General features: G+C 44.1%; 6 protein-coding genes across 7 annotated transcripts; 3 read left to right on the top strand and 3 right to left on the bottom strand.

Moving 5' to 3' along the window:
- On the bottom strand, positions 1–2,079 carry GL218_02645 (Pantothenate transporter liz1; the record flags this gene model as incomplete). The annotated part of the gene is made up of 11 exons (XM_033579178.1): positions 1–130; positions 187–277; positions 333–448; positions 500–647; positions 716–778; positions 829–1,019; positions 1,077–1,410; positions 1,485–1,708; positions 1,762–1,843; positions 1,900–1,908; positions 1,968–2,079. The coding sequence occupies 11 exons, from the start codon at positions 2,077–2,079 to the stop codon at positions 1–3; spliced, it is 1,500 nt and encodes a 499-aa protein (XP_033438061.1).
- Positions 2,080–4,344: 2,265 nt separating this feature from the next.
- On the top strand, positions 4,345–5,313 carry GL218_02646 (uncharacterized protein; the record flags this gene model as incomplete). Its single annotated transcript, XM_033579179.1, has 1 exon — positions 4,345–5,313. The coding sequence occupies one exon, from the start codon at positions 4,345–4,347 to the stop codon at positions 5,311–5,313; it is 969 nt and encodes a 322-aa protein (XP_033438062.1).
- Positions 5,314–6,215: 902 nt separating this feature from the next.
- GL218_02647 (ankyrin repeat protein) lies at positions 6,216–8,309 on the top strand (the record flags this gene model as incomplete). The annotated part of the gene is made up of 1 exon (XM_033579180.1): positions 6,216–8,309. The coding sequence occupies one exon, from the start codon at positions 6,216–6,218 to the stop codon at positions 8,307–8,309; it is 2,094 nt and encodes a 697-aa protein (XP_033439307.1).
- A 4,645-nt stretch (positions 8,310–12,954) lies between these two features.
- Positions 12,955–16,056, bottom strand: GL218_02648 (uncharacterized protein; the record flags this gene model as incomplete). Its single annotated transcript, XM_033579181.1, has 4 exons — positions 12,955–14,779; positions 14,830–15,767; positions 15,836–15,949; positions 16,048–16,056. 4 exons carry the CDS (start codon positions 16,054–16,056, stop codon positions 12,955–12,957), a joined length of 2,886 nt encoding a protein of 961 aa, XP_033438054.1.
- Positions 16,057–17,343: 1,287 nt separating this feature from the next.
- On the top strand, positions 17,344–19,362 carry GL218_02649 (uncharacterized protein; the record flags this gene model as incomplete). Of its 2 annotated transcripts, none has more annotated exons than XM_033579183.1 (3): positions 17,344–18,152; positions 18,204–18,453; positions 18,505–19,362. In XM_033579183.1, 3 exons carry the CDS (start codon positions 17,344–17,346, stop codon positions 19,360–19,362), a joined length of 1,917 nt encoding a protein of 638 aa, XP_033438056.1. The 2 variants fall into 2 exon arrangements, with proteins under 2 accessions (XP_033438056.1, XP_033438055.1); XM_033579182.1 differs by having other exon boundaries at positions 17,767–18,152.
- Positions 19,363–19,918: 556 nt separating this feature from the next.
- GL218_02650 (Rodlet protein) lies at positions 19,919–20,467 on the bottom strand (the record flags this gene model as incomplete). The annotated part of the gene is made up of 3 exons (XM_033579184.1): positions 19,919–19,972; positions 20,031–20,107; positions 20,176–20,467. 3 exons carry the CDS (start codon positions 20,465–20,467, stop codon positions 19,919–19,921), a joined length of 423 nt encoding a protein of 140 aa, XP_033438978.1.
- Between the last annotated feature and the right edge of the window lie 1,545 nt (positions 20,468–22,012).

Genomic DNA, 22,012 nt, shown 5'->3' on the forward strand with positions numbered 1-22,012 from the left:
TTAAGCGACTGTTGGAAGGGTCTTTGGTGTTTTTGGTCTATCCTCAATGTCCAGCTCAGGGTCCACAGGTTCAGGGCTTTGTGGTTTTGAGCCCACAATCAGAGTTGCGTGAAACTCTTCTCGCTGTGGCCTAATTCAAGAGTTAGCAAAAACTCCCTTATTTAAGGTATATGAAAGATATCGTACATCAGATATTTAAAATCGACATATCGCAGAACGCAAGTCATTATGATGACTAAAATCCATAGGGCAATAGATGATTGCCAACCGTATTTGTCTTGCCAACGTTAGTATTATCTCTAGTTTAATAGGATCAACCTTCGGGGACTTACAATAAGGGGCCTGGACAGCGGGCCAAACTAGAACTTGACTCCATGCCGAGACTGCATAATACGTTGCGATAGCAATCCCGACAACCAGCGTCCTAGCCTCCGGATCTTGTGGTAATCTATGAGGCTTTAGTTGGCATCCCAATCAGCAGTCTAAGAGGTGAACTCACAGATCAGATAGCCAAGCCATGATTAGAGGTGCAGTCCCTAGAGTTAAATACGAGATAAAGTAGCTTGCGTATGCGGTAGCTAATGGTGTTGTGTCCGGATGGGAAGTCCATATGCTCATAGCAATACATGGGACAAGGCCGATAATGGCTGCATTAGGAGGTAGATATATATCAGTTTCGTGGAATCACCCATTCGATTATATGAAACTCACTCACCTTGTGCTACAATCAAAGTCCATCGTGTTCTCAAGAGATCAGATAAAATAGCCCAGATCCATACTGGATGTAGAATTAGCTTGGCTAAAAAGGGGTAAGGGATGTGCATATACCAAAGACGACGTTTATAGCACCACCACCGATCGGAATGGCATTGACTTGAGATGTAGACCAGACAGGTGTACCATCTGGATTTTTCAAACTTTTCAGGAATAGATTAAAGTAGGCGTATCCCCACGGGGCCAGTACCGTCGCTATATATAAAACTGGGATAAAATACGTCACCCAGTTAAATAAAGTGCGCCTACATTGAATTAGAGCTGCTTAGGGTATTGTAGGGGTATTAAAAAGGGTTACGTACTTTGCACCCGCCCAAGTCATTTTCTTTGGTTCGGCTCGTCCGTGACGTTCCAAGCGTTCCATCGCAAGTTTGGCGTGCTCCTTTTTGAACCAAAATGCCCTGGGATTGACGCGATTTGGCAGATCCGGTAATAAAAAGAAACCTAGGACGCCCACAATCACCGTCATTATTCCATTTATGATAAACAGCCAACGCCATCCGGCTAGGCCGTTCGCATCGTGAAGAGTATCGATGATGGCGACTTGCAATGCCCCAGACATCATAGAGCCTATTGCTTGGCAAGAATGGTAGAATCCCATCCTCTTAGCGAGCTCCGAAGGCGTATACCAATGCACTATATGTGTGGCAAGGTAAGTATCTCTAGGGGGTACAGTAACGACGAGGGAAAAAGAAAAGAAAAAGTCTCACTAAATAATGTCATCATTCCAGGCCAAGCTGAACTCTCGCAAAGTCCAAGGAAGACACGAAGGATGTAAACTTGGTTCGCATTATGAACTAGAGCAATGAGGCCTGTTATAACACCCCAACATATCTCTAATCCTGACAACCAGTAACTTGGTCGTACGTATGTCAGAATAATTTGAGATGGGATCAACATTATACAATATGCGACACTGAAGTATGTAGTGAAGCTGCGCCAAGTTAGCTGGCTTGATCAGCTTTACGTAGAATACTATAGACTTACTAGTTAAGCTCATTGCCGTTTAGATCAAGGTCTTCTTTCATTCCCGAAACATAAGCGTTGCTAATGTTTTGTTGGTCGAGATCTTTGAAACATCAGACATCTTGCCACTCTATTACGAATTACTAGTTCGATGCTTACATTTGATAACTAGAGCAGAATTATATATTAGCCAATCTATGCTTCTTATAGAGAATCTAATTACGAACCTTGGGACACGCATCCGAAAGTCATAAGGAATATGTCCAATCTTCGAACGAGATCGCGCTCCTCCGGCGTCCGCTCATGGCGCTGCGCAAATGCTAATCGATTAACATTCATATTGTACAACCCTTAAACTTAGACATGATTTATAAAAGACAAAGAAAAAAAAAACATCGAATCACCTTGTTCGACTTGGGGATCTCCTCACTGATATAAGCTGTGTCTTATCTTCGGCTAACCCCGCTCATGATTGTTATGACCGGGGGTTGGTTCATGATCTAACTACATCTTATCTGATATCTAACTTAACATACGGTGCGCCCTAAATCAAGAAGAGTTATTTTTTTACCGAGATGTAAGACTATATCACAGGGTCCCTTGAAAAAAGGGGTACTGCAGATAATTCCTTATCAAAACATTTTGAAATTTACTCCTAAAGCTTGATGTTTCCTCGTCAATCATCTTAACCCCGACAAGTCTATAAAACAGAACTATCCACAAGCGTATCTGCATTCCGCCAATACCGGTTGTATCAAAAGCGGGGCGCTTCCATTCTTCAATGTGTACGAGCAGATATCATTCTCATCGCATCCCCCCTCCAAGTCTTCTTCGGGTTGGAGGCGGATATGTCCAGATAACAACTTGTAGAAATCGCTCCCATACGCGTACAGATGATACGCCAACGAAAATGAATAATCCATGTAATAGCCAGGCTGAATTTCATTGATCGTTATATTCCAGTTAGGCGTTGTCGCACCGGACGTTGGAGCGGAGCAGGTGTCTTTAGTATGTCCGTACGGCGTCCTATCGTCGAATTTCCAGTGCACCGAGCACTGTGCCGTGCTATTGCTGAAAACAATATAACCACCTCCCGAGGCGTGTGGTGCAGGTCCTGCCGGTATCCTGCTGGGATTTGAGATGGTGATATTGAGACTCGTGGCGTTGGTGCCGTATGGGCCGACGCGGGGGCTGCGGTAATGGAATGAAGATATTTCCCAAGGCTTTAGAGGGTACCACGGAGGTAAAGGAGGATCTTCCGAAAGAACAAGATGGGACTGACATAGAAGGCCAGAAAGGATGATGGATATCGGGTTGAAGAGTTTCATTTTTCGTGTCGCTTGCTAGTTGCGATGCCTAGAGATCTTCTTTTGAGGGTTGTACCAGGTGTTAAGCAATTCTCTAGGGGAGTAGCTTATCTAGGAATTGAACAAAGTTATATCAAAGAGCTCGTAAATATATATTCGCTTCTAATTTGTGATGATGAATTATATCAGTAATATGTGTAGGTAACGTTAAAGTATAACGTAGTAGCAGTATGTTCGAGACTTCTTGTCCGTCTAAAATAAAAGATAATTGCTTTATATAGAACTCGTGTTAGCTATGACTTATGCCGGTTAAATAACAAAGATCGGATATACATATACATCGACATCAACATCTCACTACGATGCCATGATACAATTGGATAATCTTACGAGAATATAGTTTTTTTACGCAGCTGAATAATTCTCTTGGCCGTCATATAAATTCCGACTTCTTTGTACGTAATTTCGAGTATCGAGGTTACGTTACTATTGAAGGTCTGTGTAACTCTAAACTCTAAAGTCTTTAGATAGGTACTGACTTAAGTCATATAAACTACTGAAGATTATGGCACTAGTTGGATGTGCTTTGGCATCACTGGTATGTAAAAATGGAAACCAAAGATAAAGAGTTCGTAAAAGTTCAACACTCTTCAAAGGTATAGAGAAAATAAAGTCATCAACCTGTAGTAATATCTGTTTGATAAGCTGTAGTATTTAGTATCTCAATCAATGTGAGCAACATTATTGGTTGGATTTTAGTATTATGGGTCCGGATACAAACAAACCCCTTTTACAAGCCCCTTTTCCATACAAACACTTCTTGTTCAATTATTTGAGGTGATAATAACTCAGCCGCATAACAAACTAATCACTATACTAATGCTGCATCGTATAGAAACAGTAAATTAGTCATGATATCGAGCTATTGCTGGTGGAATTATGTGATCCTATAGCCGGGCTTTACATATGCCAAGCTCGGTATACCGGACTTTTCCGGTATTCAAAGAACACCGAGCTAATAATATCCGCTGTCCGAAACAACATAGCTTTAGTATCATTCATCATTTTACTCTTGTCCAAGAGTTGGCAAATCCATCATGTTGCAATAATAGCTTAGGAAACGGGTATAGAATATTAAGTCCATTGTTAAAACCGGCTATGTACTATCTGAGTTGTGTATATAACAAGCCTAAATGGCGACTAGAAATCGAGTTGAACAGCATCAAACAAGATACAGAAACACAAAATCAAGGACATTTAGTTACTAGAAGTTCATTGAACAAATTATCCATTCAAAATGCGATCTTACGAACACCGTCTCATTGGCTCAGCCATAAACATCCCCGTCAGCCCTCAAACTCCTGTCTTTTCGTTCAGCCCTATCGTTCTACCCTTCTCAGACCGACCCGTTGACTTGGACTTGAAAGTCACAGTCCCTGCAACTGGAGATGCTCTTCCTATAATCCTGCTCTCTCACGGCCAAGGCCAAAGCAACAACCTTAACTCCCAAGAGGGTTACACTCCTATTGCTGAATTCTGGGCTGCGCACGAGTTTGTAGTGATTCAGCCTACGCACTTATCCTCTCTATCAATCACTGTCGATTCACCCCCTGAAGGCAGCGAATATTACTGGCAAGACCGTGCCCAGGATCTAGTTAGAATTCTCGACGAGATTGACACCATCGAGGCATCTGTCCCTGGACTAATGGGGCGGTTGGACAAGACTAAGGTCGCCGTCGCGGGACACTCCCTTGGGTCATGGACAGCAAGTCTTCTTTTAGGTGCTAAGAACGTCGATCCACGCAACGGGACCTCCTTTGAGAAGTTTGATAAACGCATCAAGGCCGGGGTATTACTTGCCGGCACGGGAAATGCAGGCGCGGACCTTTCTGATACGGGACGCCTCATGGTTCCCTTTTATGGACCTGACTTCAGCGGAATGAAGACGCCAACTCTTGTTGTATGTGGAGACCAAGACGTGAGCCCGCACCTAACAATCCGTGGTGCCGACTGGCATGCGGATAGTTATTACCTTTCTCCGGGCTCCAAAGACTTGGTGTGGATCAAGGGGGGAAAGCACGGACTTGGGGGTGTGAGTGGTTGGGATGCGGCGGAGACGCAGGACGAGAGTCCCCAACGACTAGGGGCAGTTCAGCGAATGACATTGGCATATCTCAGAAGTGCACTCCACGGGGATAACTCTTGGGACGAGGCTCGTGATGCGTTGAAGCAACTCAGTGAACTGGGTACAATTGAGAGTAAATGATGAGTAAGGATGAGTCGGTTTGGTGTTAACAAGTTGGTTCTAAGGGCTGTCGATTCTGTACCTACCTGGGTACCTATCTGCAGTATTCATTTCTATAACATTCATTACTACAATTTCATAGAAATTTAAGCTATCTCCTCTTTATATTGACCGTCTTTGATATGTTTGCGTGTATTGAGTGAGTACTTAGGTATTTTATCCTTACTGTGCTTGACGTCCGAGAAAATGAATTCAAAATCACTTCCTAGACTCAAAGGTACCGTATTAGTAAATTATCACATATACGGCGTAATTGTTAATTAGGTACCTAGCAGTTACGCCGTCGTTTTTGCGATATAAAGGCTCTCGGGTAGGTCTCCCTTCCTTAGATATACGTAATGCCTCTCAGAGTGTCGTTCCCGTCTTTCTCGTCTAGACCTTAAAATCAGCGTCACTAAATAGTCACGGACTCATTGTAATAGTCTAGACGGCCCCACGTAATAGGTAACAAGATCATTGTCCGTGATTCATACAATCACTCGAAATACAGTGTTTCTACAATCTGAATCATCATGTATTTCTAGTAAATTATGTTCACACGTGTTTGTAACCATCCACATCTTGTACGATTCCAAACACCACTGACTAAGGTATTGATCCAACGTCAATACCTATGTTTCTTGTTGTTTGTGGATAATAGTAAAATTATCACGCCCTGACAATATATAAACTCGCCCATTCTCTGGTCACTTACCACGGATTTCACACAACAAAATCGCACAACTTCTGTTACTTATTCGCTTTATATCAGTTCGTTTCAACTTCAACCAATTCCAAACCCCTGTTTACTCAAAAAGGACCCACGAATTTCTGCACTTCTCCACCAGTTCAGTTGCCTTCAACAACTAAATCCATTTACCAACATGGCGAAGCTCACAGATCTCCCTACAGAGTTACTACAAATGATTGCAACTGCAGAAGGATACTTCGATGAAATACTGAAAGAGAGGGACCTGGCTAGACTATCCGTAGTCAATCGACAGCTACATAACGCAACAAATCGCATCTTCTTCTCCTATGGTATTCACAAGGGAAGCAACCCCCCCTCTTATGCGGCACGGCACGGAAATGTTCATATTTTGAAGGCCATGGTCGCATTCCGTCTAGAGCCCACATATTGGCATTACGTATTACTGGAAGCATGTGTAAACGGTCACCTCAATATTGTCACCTGGATACTAGACCGCGGTATCAAACTAGAAGACCACGGAATGCCACTAATTGGCGATTCAGACTACCGGCGCCATAACTGGCTGATATCCTCTTCGGATTGGCAGATGGATCGTGGACGGTTTTATGAGCTCCCCGTTCTTCAGGAAGGATGCGTCGCGTTGAAGGTTGCAATCGACGAATTAAACCAGGATATAGTTTTATTCTTATTATCACATGGCGCCAATCCCTTCTTCGTCACAAAGGAAGGCAAATCAATATCAGCCTTGCACCAGGCTGCGCGTGCCAATATGGTCAAAGTTGTGGAGTATCTTATACAGAAAACAGGGCTATCTGTTGATCTACCTGATTATCGCGGGCTTACTCCCCTACGTTACGCAGTAAAATACTCATATAATCGGGACCGAGACACTGAGATGCTGGAGAAACTAATAGAGCTTGGAGCAAATGTCAACAGTGAAGTTCGTGGTGAGCTCCCACTTACGTCGGCACTGTCAAGAGCAAAGTATAAGCATGCCTCTATGTTGCTTGATGCTGGGTCGAAAATTGTACCAGACAAGCCACTCCCAAGAGTCAGGCTCCCTATCCACGCCCTGATATACGGCTCCAAAGGAGTCCCATACAAGTGTCCGAGGCAGATTGCTCTACTCCACAGGATTGTCGACGCTGGTGCTGACCTACAAAAGAAATACACACGGGGCCATACACCATTGAGGGAGGCATTGTTGCACGGAAGCGAGAGTCTATTATCACACCTCCTACGGATACTCGGCGAGGAGCAACCACATCCGGATGATCTTCTAGATGTATTGGTATGGGCTTATAAGGACGTGCACCATTTTCCCAGGAAAGTGGAAGTGGTATTGAAATGGGGTGCTAGAATGGACACCGTTTTAAGCAATGGCCAAACATTCCTCTTCTGGGTGATCAGGAACAGCACTATCAAAACCGACTTCTTGGACAAGCTCTTAACCAAAGCGACCGATGCTATGCTTGACCGCGGTTATCTCGACGATCTTCTGGTAGAACTCACCAGCTCCGCTAATGGAGTGAGAGACTCATATGACTTTTCAGAGATTCTGTATGAGCATGGCGCCAGAATTAAAAGCCTCGATCATCGATATAATGTCTCCTTATACACCATAAGCGCTCATCGGACGGTGCAGGACTGGCTGATTGAAGGGTTCGATATGTTGCCGACCGAGAAAATGGGTCTCCTATTTATAGGTGCTATGGAACGGAATTTTGAAAAACTTGCCTACAATTTATTAGACCTTATTGAGCCTAATATTTCAGAGCTGGACCCTAGGTGGTTATATGAAGCTGCTAGACTTGGTCTCTTCAACATTATCACTAGGCTCTTAAAGTACGCTAAGAGTTCCGATTTGAATGTTGTGCAAGAGTCAACTACAGTGTTGGCAATGTTAGTATACAACACCCGCGATTACGAATGTGCTCTTGAGGTAATGGAACACGGTGCTAATCCAATCTTGCCTACCAACCATCCAGTCTGTGATGGTAGGAAATTTCGATACTGGTACAGAATAACCCCAAGAGCATCAGCTTTCGAGATAGGATTACATCAAGGTATCCCGTTCGAAGTCATCCAGAAGATGTGGCAAAAGATTGATCCCGAGGCCCGACCTGACCCGAAGGCATTTATCCGATGTGTCTGCAATGAAGAACACAAGGAAGGCTATCACTCTGAAGTAGTAGCGTGGTTGGAAAAGTTAACTGTGAAGGATGACAAGGCGACTCAAGATGAAGGGGTGGTCCAAGAGGTTTGATAAGCATGAAAGATGTATCGTAGAGCACCCGGTGGCTATATGTATAGTGCAGAAAGGAATTAGGCCGGTACCAGAGGCGCGAAGTTACCATACCGATTTACATAGAAGTAAAAGATTGGCAAACGCATTCTCCGGGCTTCTAAAAAGAGACGTGCATGCTGTACTCCTTTGTTTGGAATTATTACGTTATTACTAAAACACTTATAGAATACAAAAGATTGGGAAATATATATTTTTCTAAAGTACAAAGCATACCAAAACCATATCTAAGATTTGAAGTGATTCGAGTCCAGAAGATTTAGCTTAGTCCACATTAAAAAAAAATAGGCATTATAGCTATCAACACAAAGCAGACAATAGTATCTTTGAATATCTCAACACTCACGTAAAGATACGATTAGTAATTTTAAGGTGCAAGAGATCTGAGTGTACAACAATATTAATTCAGGAATTACAATCGATTTTCGTTACCTAAAGTTTAGATATTACTTAGTATAAATAGCTTAGCTGTCAGGGCATAAGTGACACTAGTATGAATCAGGCATATATCTACATAGAATAGATATATAAGGGGCGCGCAGCGCCCCTCGAAAGAGAGTAGAAAGGCTAAGCGTTAATAGATTCATACTATTACACGGCTATTATACAGCAGCTTCGCTGCTGCTTCTACCATTTACTCTACGTATGACAACCATCAAGGGGTATCTCTGACATTAGCTGACTTTGTAATACAATGAGCTATGTTACTGAGGCTAGTTCCGTAACAACAATTCTATAGAAAACTAACTTATCTCCCCTTTATATCAATGGATTTTCAAAATACTTCATGATTGCTGCGGTAGACATCTAGACAAATAAAGTTAAAATTTAGGAAAACGCATGCACTTGCAAGCTTGCGCAAGCGTTTTCACGTGCTTGCAGGCTTGCACGGTAGAATCCGTCGGAAATATCTAAATATCTTAATAAATCTTAGCCAATTATTTTCTTTATTAGCTTATCAATTTCTTATCATTTATTAAAAAATTACTTATCAATTACTTATCATTTCCTTATCAGTTTCCCATAATAATTTCTAAAAGTTTAAGCGTAAAAAATGTCTCCGACGGATTAAATACGTAGGTATCCCTGGCACTAATATCCTAAACGCCCCTAGGGATGTCTTTCACGTCCCCCCTCCCATAAGTAGCCCAATCCAGAGGTCAAACCCAGCGTTACAAGGAAATTACAGGTTCATAGTGGTCCAAATACAATCAGATTATACTGCGTGACTCATACAATCACTCGGGATACAATGCTTTCATAACATGAATCATCATAGATTTCAAGTAAATAGAGTAATAGAAGAATCATGCTATAGGAATATATAAACACGCTCAATTTCTTAGTTAGGTACTTCATAGAGTATTTGATCCCAAACAGAATCAAACACTTCCTTTCCTTAACACACCCATAAAAGGTATAAGTATTGACTCTTCTCCCAGCCAGCTAATTCTGACATTCCAATTTACCTATTCATCGACGGTTCGCGCCATCGTAGCAATCGAATATTCTCCTCAACAGAATTATTAAAATCGACAGTTATTTCCATACTTCGCCATGGCAAAGCTTACAGACCTTCCCGTCGAGCTGTTACATATGATAGCTGACTCTGGAGATTCGACTTCAGATGAGTCTTACGGATTTACTATACTAAATGAACCCGATATAGCCAGCTTAGCACTTACTAGTCGACGACTTCACGCAGTCTTCAACCAAATCCTTTACCAGAAAAACATGAAGTACCATGAATACAAGCTCTTCAGCATAGCCGTACATAGTGGGAACCTTGACACTTTTAAAGTTGCCGAATCATTTCAAATAATACCGCCTCGTATAGGACCTCCTTCTATCCGTCCGCTACTAAACTTGGCCTGCGAGAACGGCTACTCAGATATTGCTGAGTGGTTGTTGGATCACGGTGCGCCGTACCTGGAAGTATGGCCATGTGAAGAATATGAAGACGATTATCTATGGGGATGTCCAGCATTATGGATGGCAATGCGAAAATCCAAGGAAGAGACTACTTTGTTGATGCTATCTCGTGGGGCCCATCCTTTTTACAAGACAGAACGGGATACTATCAGGTCGGCACTACACTATGCAGCACGCTTTAACATGGGTCGGGTAGTGGATTATCTCGTGAAAGATAAAGGGGAATATCTCGTGAGAGATAAAGGATTCTTTATTGACATACCAGATTTTGAGTGGCTCACTCCCCTTCATTATATGATACGACATCCGGAGACGTTAGATACCGATACTGCAATGATTGAAAAGTTAATAGAGCTTGGGGCAAATGTTAATTTCGAGAGCGGCGGCGATTTTCCGCTTACATCGGCGCTGATGAGAGGAAAGTACATGTATGCAGATATACTACTCGATGCTGGCTCGAAAATCAAGCCAAATAGGCCAGTACGCAAAGTACAGTACCCTATCCACGCCCTCATTTATAGTACGAAATCAATGACATCGCCATTAGATCGCTTAGTACAAGAGGCTATGCTAATGAGGTTGTATGCGGCTGGTGCAAGCCTAACGGAAAAATATTATCAAGGGTATTCACCAATACAAGAAGCAATCGTAAACGGAAGCTACGAGATAACGTCGTATCTCTTAGCTATACTTGGCAAGAAGTATGAAAAAACTATAGATGCAACGCGTCTATTGGGATTAATGATGCGAAACTTGGACCATGTAAAATCTTTCAATGACAAGCTCGTTGAGCTGTTGAAATACGGCGCTAGAATGGACGTCCCTGTATATAATGGTAAGACATTAGTTCAGTGGGTAGCTACTGATCAGCGCGCCGAGTCGAATGGATGCAGTTTATATGATCTCTTGGATGCGGCAGCGTGTAACCGGAAACATCTTAACGACTTTCTCACGGAATATGCTACAGCCAGAAAATATGATTGGATACGTAATTCAGAACGTATCATAAGTGTCCTCATCTCCTTTAATGCCATAATTGAGGACCCTGATAATATATATTCGGCTGCAAAAGCATCGATGCGCCGATTTCAAGGTCATACTCTTCCCAAATCATATATTTCAATGTTAGACTCGGGCATACCAGCCAAGAAGCTACCTAAGCTATTGACAGATGCTCTGATGTATAGGTCTTCTTATTGGGTTAAACATCTGGTCGGTCGCATGGAACATGACTTCGACCCTCTAGATATAAATCCTGAACCTGAATGGATATATGAAGCTGCAAGATGGGGCAATATAGATATCCTCAGAAGACTCCTAGAGAGCATTCCGAGGATAGACTTAAATCATATAACTAAAGATGGAAAGACACCACTGGCAACTCTCATACGTACAGGACATACTCTGGGATTACGCGAACGTGCTATTTTGTTTTTAGAATACGGTGCTGATCCGTTTCTACTAAAAAATCACCCGATTTGCCGTGAGGATTATGTCGATTTCCAATCGCATATATGGGGGGCCTCGGCTTTTGAGATTGCAATACATTCAGACTATCATGATATTGCCCAAGAAATATGGGAGAGAACTGCCCCCAAAGCCCGACCGGACCCGAGAATATTCATGCAGTGTATCAACAAAGACAGATACGAGAGCTGGGTAGGGTGGTTCGATAAGATCAGCGTAGAGGAATATTACTCCGACTGGGTGGCATTGTTGAAACAGATCGAGGGAGAAGACGATAACGCGAACCAAAACGAAGAGACGAATTAAGGGGTATTATTCTACACCCACTTTCCACCTAGATTGTCTAGACAATAAAGGGTTCTCGACTGATTTCTACGAAGTGCTGAAAAGAAAAATATTTATGAACTAAGCCATACACATTAGATTTCTTTGTCTGGAGTGGTTACATTGCCGTTTATATAGAAAGTGTACAATATAATCAGTTTAAGAACAAGTCTTTGATTTAAAGTGAACCTTGAAGATTTCGACTAACATATTATTCTACTAGTCGTACGAATGTGCCAAGACCGAAGTAAATGTTGATAGGTGGTAGGTACCCAGATATAAAGGTTGTAAATTTAGGCTAAGGAGGTATGAGGTAGGTAGACATACCAGCGGTCACCTTCTGTAGATAGGTATTTAGTTGATTAGATGATACGGGGAGAGGGTTGAATCTGTAACAGATTCTTCATAACCTATCACAATCGCGGGCTTTGTTCAAATATGCTTTAATTCTATAATTTCGATTGTTAGCACCTTGTATTTTCAAGTGATAATACCAACCGTACGAATACGGATACAATTCCAAATCATCTATATGCAACAGCGTAACAACATCATTGCGTTTCCCTAATGTTGGTATAGCGCGTTTCCTTTCTCAAACGAGAGAGGTGGATAGAATAAATGGTATCTAGCGTAGAAGTAACGAAGACTGCTCAACAAGGTCATGTAACGAAACCTATGCTTCTTCTCTTCTCAAACTATTATGCGCATCGTAAGCCCGTGACATGCAAGCATCGCTCTGCTTCCCCTCGAGCCGTCTAATTCCTGTCAAGACGTAGCCTCCGACGCCGATAAAATATGATATTCCCTTGTGTTGAAAAAAGGAGGCCAAGAAAATCGCCATCATCCATGATAATCGTGCGCATCATCGATTGAGTAGTTGCACTTAAGCAAATCTAACCTCGTTGAATAGACCTGCCCGGACCTGAACCAGGCTCGCCAATTCCAATAAGAACTGTTGGTAGATAATAACATTGGTGAGAATGTGTGAGACCGAAACTGTCTTTACTTCGGGTGGTGTCTCGGGTGGTGTTGGGGCAATGGACTGGTCCGCAACATCACTCTCATCTTTACTATACTGGTCTTCTGTAGTATCTGATTTCCTTTCGTTTCCACCTTCCTGTTCCTCTTCGACATCTGCCGTAGCATTGGAACTCTTTCGTTCAAAGTCTAATGGAATTGGTTCGATCTTTTGTGCCGGTAAGCTTACTTGTCGGGCAAGAATCCCTTGATCGACTGCTGCGAATGCAGCAGCTTCGCTAACTATCGGACTATCGTTACCAGAATGCTGACTCCCGGGAGAGAGCGATCGTGCCAGTCCGCTCTTGGACGGATTATCATAGTTTAGAGGAAATTCTTTCGGTGGAGGTTGTACTGATTTGGGAGTTGGTGATGTAACCCCTTGCCCCCCTGATGTTCCTGATCCTGTACTCGAGCTTCGAATTGTCTCCTTCCGCCCACGTGGGCTACCTGACCGGCTTGGACTTCCAAATTCGGACAATATCCTCTGCGCAAACCCCTCAAGTGCACTGGGACGCTGTGGGGATGCCGCACGTGATCCATCCTGACTTGTTTGATCTGGTATAGAGGCTCCCGTGGTGGAGGTTGGCCGAAAATTCTGGTTTGGTATAACGGTATCAGCCGTTTGGAAGGCTTCACGGCGTTGCTGCAAGAGTTCCTCGAATCGCGGTACCGAACCTCGGAAGTAATCAACTTGGTCAGCAAGCGCTTCTAGAACAGTGAAAATACGTGGCAAGGCCGATGACTGCCACACAGGCCAACGACGACACTTTTCAATTTCTTTTAACTTCTCGGTATCAGCAAATGAAGGTGATTCGGGGTCTAAGGGGAAAGATGTAGATTCATCAGTATCTCCATCGTACGAATATCTTCTTGGATGTCGCATAAGCCATCCCTCGACAGATATATACCCGCATACTGCTAAATCAAGTATAGTCTCCGTGGCTGATAGGTTCATCTCGACAGGATTAACGAAAAAGGAGTCCAGAATGTCCAAGATGCTATTCCACAAAGGATCTTCTGCGCTCAGCGTGTGTAGTAGGACATCTCCAGGTGCTCCAGGTAAGGAATCAGGAATTATTGGTAGCTTGGGGCTGTTTGTGGGAAGGTTTGGGGTAACCAATTTGAGAGAACATGGGTGACCTTCTACACGCGACATGCTATCTTTCAGGATGTTCTCGTATATCTCATTGAAATTGTCTTGGCCCCCAATAGACCCGGCTAGGGTAGTGAGAAACTCGACTTCTTGTTCATGAGCACCCACAGTTCTACGAGAAGTATTGGTATCGATACCTTCTGTGTGAAGAAGAGTAGTAGTCGCGTATCGGTGATGCCGCTTAAGGATCGCCGCCACAAGCTGAAGCGTAACACACACGGTCTGCTGATTCCGAGACTTCAGGCATGATCGAATTAAATCAACTAGATTAAATAATAGGGGTGTATAGCTAGGTTCGACTTTAGTAGCCATCATAGTGGCGAGGTCCATAGACTTTCGCTTTCGCGCAGCGCTAACCGACGGCTCGGCATCAGGCGGCGCGGTTGACTTCGCATCTGGGAGAGCTAGCAAGTAGTGAAGGATGAGGTTGATCATATCGGGGTGATCTAAAGCTTCTAGTATACGTCGAAGATAAGTTAAGACGGCCACTGACGAGCCTCCATCTACATCTGAAGACTCCAAGAGGGAAGGGTACCTTTCCGAAAAATTAGACTAGAGATAGCAAAGGTTTGTATTAGAACTTACAGTAGTTGTTGTAGAAAAATGACTTGGAAATGCTCGAGAAGAGTTGATTTCACTTCCACCGATCGACAGTGGTTAAGGACATCCTGCCAGAATAGCAGATGGGATAGGAACGTCTCTAAATGCAGCTGAAAATCCGGGCTGCAAGAACTAACAATCTCAAAGGTTGATGTAGGATGTTGATAATCGGACAAAGCAAGAACTGGAGGGAGGTTCTCCGGGGGATGGTCGATAACAAGCTTTCGACTCAGTTGACTATATAACGCGCCAAGTCCGGTAGCCATCAGGGTCGACAAGTCACTCTCTACGATCCACTGTTCCAGGGCAACAGAGGAAGAAGCGGCTTCGATGATATATAACAGACCAGTCCGAGCGAAGTCACCTATTTTCCCTTCATGATGTATATAGTCCATCAATAGATAGAAAAGCGGAAAGTCCTGCTTCTGAATCTTTCCGGCAAACTTCTCCCTCTGGTCCTTAGTCTTCTCGTCATTTGTATGGCTCTCGGGGTGGGATTTAAACCAAGCAGAGAGGATACCGGGTTGAAGGCGGATCTTAGTGGTGATATTAAACGCCAACTCGACAACCTTGACTTCAGTTTCGGGACCTAATCGAATACTGTTGATGCCCGTTATACGAACCAGGAGATTGGTTAAGCTCGCGGAAAACGCCTCACTTTCGACGAAGGCCTCCTCTTCACTTTCGATAAGAGTAGCAAAAAATAAGACGGCCTCCTTAATAATCCACTCATTGTACGACGATGTCGCTATTTTGGCGATCGGGACGTAGATCTGTTTAGTAGCGGAGAAGGATACACAAGGATGAGGTAACGGTCGTCGGGATTCGTCGGCGAGTATATTGGTGAGCCCCTGGAGGCGGAGTTCAATGTTCTCGGCGGCATCTTCGTCTCGGGCGATATTTGGGCAATTTCTCCATATTTGCTGGTGAAGGAATTAGTTTACCGAGGATTGCCGAGGGATAATAACATGAAAGAAGTTGTTAGGCTCACTAGGAGTTGACCGTATTCCTTCTCGAAGCGTTGTCGACGTCTTATGGGATCCCGTGCGGCATCCTTGCTCGAGCTCCCCGAAGACAAGCGGGTGTTTGCTATGAGGCGCGACCACTGAAGCTAGAATTAGTTACCTATTCTCGGTCGCGAAAAGTAGAAATATTTTATGAAATATTTTTGAATAGTTTAGATAGGAGAGGAGAGTAACTGACAAAGTCCATAGCGTCTTGAGAGGCATTTCTCTCAATTATCAAAAATACGTGTTGAGAGAAGTTGTAATTATCAGCATTGAGGTATTGAGGTATTGAGGTATTGAATCTACTATGGTGGTCAGTGGTCAGTCGCATAAATCACCCTCCAAATCCGGTGCCCGAGATGTTTCTTGATGATTAGGCAAACCGGGGTAATCCTTGCATTATTGGATTAATTAGGTCCATATAAGTTACGTGATGGCTGGAGTGAGGCTTGACTTTTTGTGGCTTCAATTTGCCATTTAAACTGGAACTCATCCACCAGTGGACCTTTGGAATTTGTGTAACACAGAAAGAAGGTTAATCTTGGTACTATCTTAGGTACCTGTAACTCTATACACCTCGGTAAGAAGTCTCCACCATTACTTGCCTTAGACTCAATTTTTCATGTACAATTCCACTTTTCATCTTTTCATCATTTATGTTGCACATATATTCATCCGAGTCACTTCGACTCACTTCGAGTCAACATTGTTCCAATCCCGTATTAGAATCTCTTATCTCGCCCTTTATTACACTCTATCCTACTAATGAGAACCCTTTATTATCGGCGGCTAGTCGCATAACGCATATGCATGGAGCCCTAAACCCCAAGATGCTATAGGGGATTATAGCTTGAGGAACTGTCAAAGTAGTAGAATCTAGACACCTAGAGCTCTATAATAAGTTGCAATGAGACATCCCCCGATAGCTTCCGGGGACCACTCGCATGGCAAGCATGCAAGGTTACCTGCATAAGCTCGAATCTTCATTCTATCTGAAGCTCGTGGTTCGTCTGTTGTTCTACCGGACCAGCCTCGATGGTACCACTGCCATCACCCCTGAAATAATGATTGGGGCTGAGTGATTATCACTTAGCGAATCACCATTCAGAACTCTTATGATTCTTGGTCGGTATTCTATAAACGGCAAGGCATACCCGCTGGGAAGTACACCAACTTCGATAGCCTCCATTGGCTTGGAGCAATTCGGAACGGGTGTTATAGGTTTAGACTCATTGCTGTGACACACATTTAACAAAATACGATGGCCTCTTGTCATTTCTTATTCATTTGTTCAACTTTTCCGATCGAGTTGTTACTCATTTCCTTGGTCTTGTGTTTTGTGTTTTGTGTTTCGTATTTCAGCCCGTACCTATGATAGTCTTCAAGATCTATCAGATACCTCTCCTCGATCAGCTTTCTTATTGGTCCCTTGGCAACATAGGATACTTTCCACACACATATACTAAAAATCAAAAGTCTAAAGTGAGTCACCATGGGGTTCTTCAGTCGATCCAAGAAGAAACCAACTCAGGAGTGCTCGCCATCCAAGGTTGGCCAGTTCGTACCACCAAATCCGTCTCAATCACAAGTGCCACCACAACAACAATGGCATTCTAACGACAACCCATATACTCCTTCACCAAGACAGCCTGCTGGCTATCTGGCACCTCCGCCACCATTGCCGCCGCCCCCTAGTTGGAGTAATACACCACCTTCCAGATCAACTCCTCCCCCTCAGTACCAAAATCAACAGCAGTATCTCCCTATCGTTGTAAACCAACACTACTACCTGAGCCCTTCGGCGTCTCACCAACCGGTAGTAAGCCCCTACCCTCATAGCAATGGGATCTGTGCCGTTAGTAAACTCAAACTCGGCCCGGCCGCCAATGTAGTAGACCAAGTGTTCCCGGGAAACATGGGCCAACAAATATTAAATGACGGTCTCCCGAGATGGCATTCCTATGGCACGCAGATGCTTAACCAAAGTGCTGCGATGTACGACCAAATTTGTAGCAGCTTCAACGATGTTATGACATTGATTGATCGGGATAAGTACATTGGAAATGAGAATGATCTATTCACGTATCAGTCTCATCCGGTGCCCCCACCTTCAGCTAAAGTACGTCAACACGCCGTCGTACATAAGGGGCCGGCGAAAAAGGGAAAGAAAGGAACCCCAAAAGAAGTCTCCAAGGGACAAGCGAATGCAATAACGTCGTCATTCGCTTCTCGAGGTTATTTCGCCAAGGTAGAATTATATGCAAACTCGAAGCTATCATCGGATTTAACTCCCCTCCGCCTGTACGTGATGTAACACAATCCCTATATTCTCCCAGCACTAATATTCAACAGCCATATACCGACGTATCCCCTAGTATGCCTAGCAGCACAATACTCGGAAAGAGTGTATGAGAATCCGCGAGGAGAAGAACGAGATGCTCACGTCGATGCTGATTGGAGAACCGGAGCTAAGGCTATGCGCATCAAGTCTGTTCCAATGGATCATATGAACACTATTGTGTTCGCCATTCGAGGAACAGCAACTTTTATGGACTGGTCTGTCAACCTGAATACTGCACCAACGGCGCCTAAAGGATTCCTGGTAAGTTATGAACGCTTGGCAAGCTCATGACGCCATATTAACAAGTTCCAGGACGATCCAAACAACTTCTGCCATGCAGGATTCCTGTCGGTTGCTCGAAAGATGATCTCTCCAGTGGCCGCCAGGCTCCGTCATCTTCTAGAAGAGGACCCGCGACGATGTTCATATTCGCTTCTGATCACCGGTCACTCAGCTGGAGGGGCTGTCGCATCTCTTCTTTACGCGCATATGCTTTCGACTTCCAAAGCCGCGTCATCGGAGCTTAGCATTCTAACGGGTTGTTTTAAAAGAGTGCATTGTATAACGTTCGGCACACCTCCAGTTTCGCTATTACCATTACAGAAACCCTCTGGTTCCGAATTCAAAAAGTTCGTGTTCCTAACTTTCATTAACGAGGGTGACCCGGTCGCGAGGGCCGATAAAGCCTACGTGAAAAGCCTTCTCGAACTTTTTGTTGCGCCAGCTCCAGTAGAAGCCAAGGAGTCCAGCAAGCATCCTCCACCGTCGAAGAGCTCATCCCCAAAGCACGGCAAGGCACATGGTACCGGTTCTAATACGTCTCTCATTTCGAAAACGTCCAAGGTTTCGGTGAAATCCAGCCGTTCTTCACCCCGCTCGTCGTCGAAGTCAACCAAACCGAAAACTCCAGGTCCAATATGGGACGTTCCACCAAGTACTCTAAGTAATGCGGGACAAATTGTTATCTTGAGGTCAGGAAATTCAAGCTCCAAGACTAAACGAGCGAAGACCGTCGAAGAACGGCTAAGTGAGGGGGTAGTCGCACAGGTTGCGACTGACGAGCAGCTAAGGGGCCTTATCTGGGGCGATCCTGTCTGTCATGTTATGAAATTATACATCGGCCGCGTCGAGTTGCTTGCAGTTGAGGCTGTCACTGCGAGAGGGTATTGAAATCGAGGGAGGTAGGTATCTTACAGTATTGGTTATGTATAACCTTGGGACGACTTGATCTAATGACTTTAACGACGTATGATGATATATCCACTTTGGCGTTATGGGATGATACCATATGGGAAGCAGTTAGGCAATCGATTCATACCAAGATTTGGTGTTGAAAACGGGTTTGATTATTTGTCAAATGATATACTCATTGAAATTCAATGCACGGCGCGCTGGGAGCGTTTTGAAACTAGAATATTACCGAAAAAATATATGGAATGTAGGAGCAAGAGGCGATAGAAATACGTGGAAACGAGGTTATTAAAAACAGCAAGATGCGGAGAGGATAATGTAGCGTCGGAGTAGAAATGAGAACCGAGAAGAGAACCAAGTCACGACAGGAAGATCATATTACAACGAGCGACTGAAGTTAGATTTCCTAAATCACTGAAAGCAGGCTACTAGCAATACAATTTGGCACTCCCCTCAACGTTACAGCCCAACATATCTCATCCCCCCAAAATGCTCTGGGCCAGTTATATAAGTTCCATTGAAACGAGGCTGACATTTACAAGAGACTGCCGAGGGCGATGCAAGGGACACCGACGTTGACAAGACCCTCCTGCTTAAAAGTTAGCACAATTATATATTGAGACTGTAGTGTGAAGTAAGATACTGACATTTTCCTGGCCAGAGTGCTGGCAGCATGCGGGGGTCTGTTTGCATTGGCTGTGCAGGAGATCCGCAAGGCCAATGACTATGAACCGAGTTAGCGATGAAAGGTACTTAGGTAGCTAAGCATATATCTCATCAGGATGGACTTACCAGCAGCAACGTTTAACTTGGAGCAGCCGTCGAACAGACCAACTGTTGCATCTTCCAAGCCACCTTCAAGGAGACCAGCGAGGAGGCCCTCAGCGGTGTTGATGGCATCGCCGGACTGGTCGACCTTGTCACAGCAGCTGAGGTCGAGGTCAGAGCCACAGGTGTCACCAGCCTGACCGACAGTGACATCACCGGGAACGGGAGGGATACCGCCGGTAGGAGGACCGCCGAGCTGGGGAGCTCCGAGGGCGCCGATGGCCATGGTAAGAGCGGCGACGATGGTGAACTGCATCTTGACTGATTTGGATGTGTCGTTGAGGATTAATTAAAAAAAGGAGTGAAATTGCTTAACTAAACGAGCGTTGCTGATGAGAATATGTAAACGAGTGTGGGTTGCAAGAGAGTGCGTTTTTTTACGTTTTTGATGCTGGTGATGCTGAGAGAAAAGTCGAAGAGGATGTGTTCGTCGACCAGTCTTATATATTAAAATGTTGACCGCGTGTTCTCTATATTCCGAGCTCTTTCTTTTCCGCCCTTCCACGCCATCCGGCAGTCAAGAGTCAATAATTGATACTCTCCGTCCTGTAGAGGAATGGCCTTCAATGACGATCGGCGGGTTCTGAACACTCTTGAGAATGGCTTGTCTCATATCGCCAGCGCTACTGCGCGCCACCAGGAGAATTGCCCGCTACTTTACCCAACATGATCTGGCATCAAACCGCGATTGATCTCCAACCACCATGAGCCGCAATAATCCTTATTCCGTCAATAGACTACAATTAAGAGTCAATTAACATCTAGTAGGGAATAGTGGAAATTGACGTGCATTACCGAGGACGCCTACCCTGGTATTCTCCCATACTATTGCGAAGGCTAGTATCCTAAGTGCCTTAGGATCAATTTGAAGCCTACTAACAGCTAAGTAAAGGGGAGCCTCACATCGGACCTTGAGTTCGACCTTGTGTAGGCATTTTGTTTCGGTTAGGTCTCTATACATGAACCAACGGCTGGTTTCCCCTGAGATGTAAATCTTAACTGTTGTCGTTCTACAACATAACCCTTTCGCCAGGGCCGTTTTTGAGGGATAATAGCAATTACCCTTCCAATCACTAAGACTCGAGAATTTTATCCTTAAGAGGACAACTCTTCTCTACTTCTCCCTATTAGTATTGTCAATTCGCTAGACATACATTAACTCCGATTTACCTTCTCCATTGAACTAACCTCAGAGCTTGGGCCTCATGAGTTACCATTCTCCGCGCTCATTCGAATGAGCTATTCCAATGTCTCTCATTTGCACGAACCTACACCGGCTTTTCGGCATCTGCCGAGTATATACCGGATCGTTTATATGCCATGGACAGTTGACAACGCTTTAGAAGACTAGCTGGAGCAATATGTCTAATTTAGCTGCATTTGAATATGAACTTCTCAAGAAAATTTTCAACTGTTGAGAATCTGGAAGGGATGAGCTTTACCGTACAGCTCTCCCCCTCGCACATGAAATAATGTAAAGCTACATCCTACTTGTTTCCATGCCTTCTCTATGGTTACTATTTCCCTTATGTGCATAAGAGGTACCTATCTACCAAGTCATCGGTACATCGTAGATAGCGCACCGCAACGATGCAGTGCTGCTTACAGCCCTGAGACATAACATGTGGCTTATTCGATACCAAACCGACGTTATGTGTACGCGTTATCACAAAGCCACAACGGCTGCTCCTGGCCGAGTCCATGGATACCTATATATTGCCAATTAACTTCGTCAAGCCCACCGTTTTATGACATATAGCACATCGTCTCACACCCATCCATCGTTAGTATCGAATTCCTA

Source organism: Daldinia childiae, assembly GCF_008694065.1.
Source record: "Daldinia childiae strain JS-1345 chromosome Unknown Scaffold2, whole genome shotgun sequence".
NCBI lineage: Eukaryota > Fungi > Ascomycota > Sordariomycetes > Xylariales > Hypoxylaceae > Daldinia > Daldinia childiae.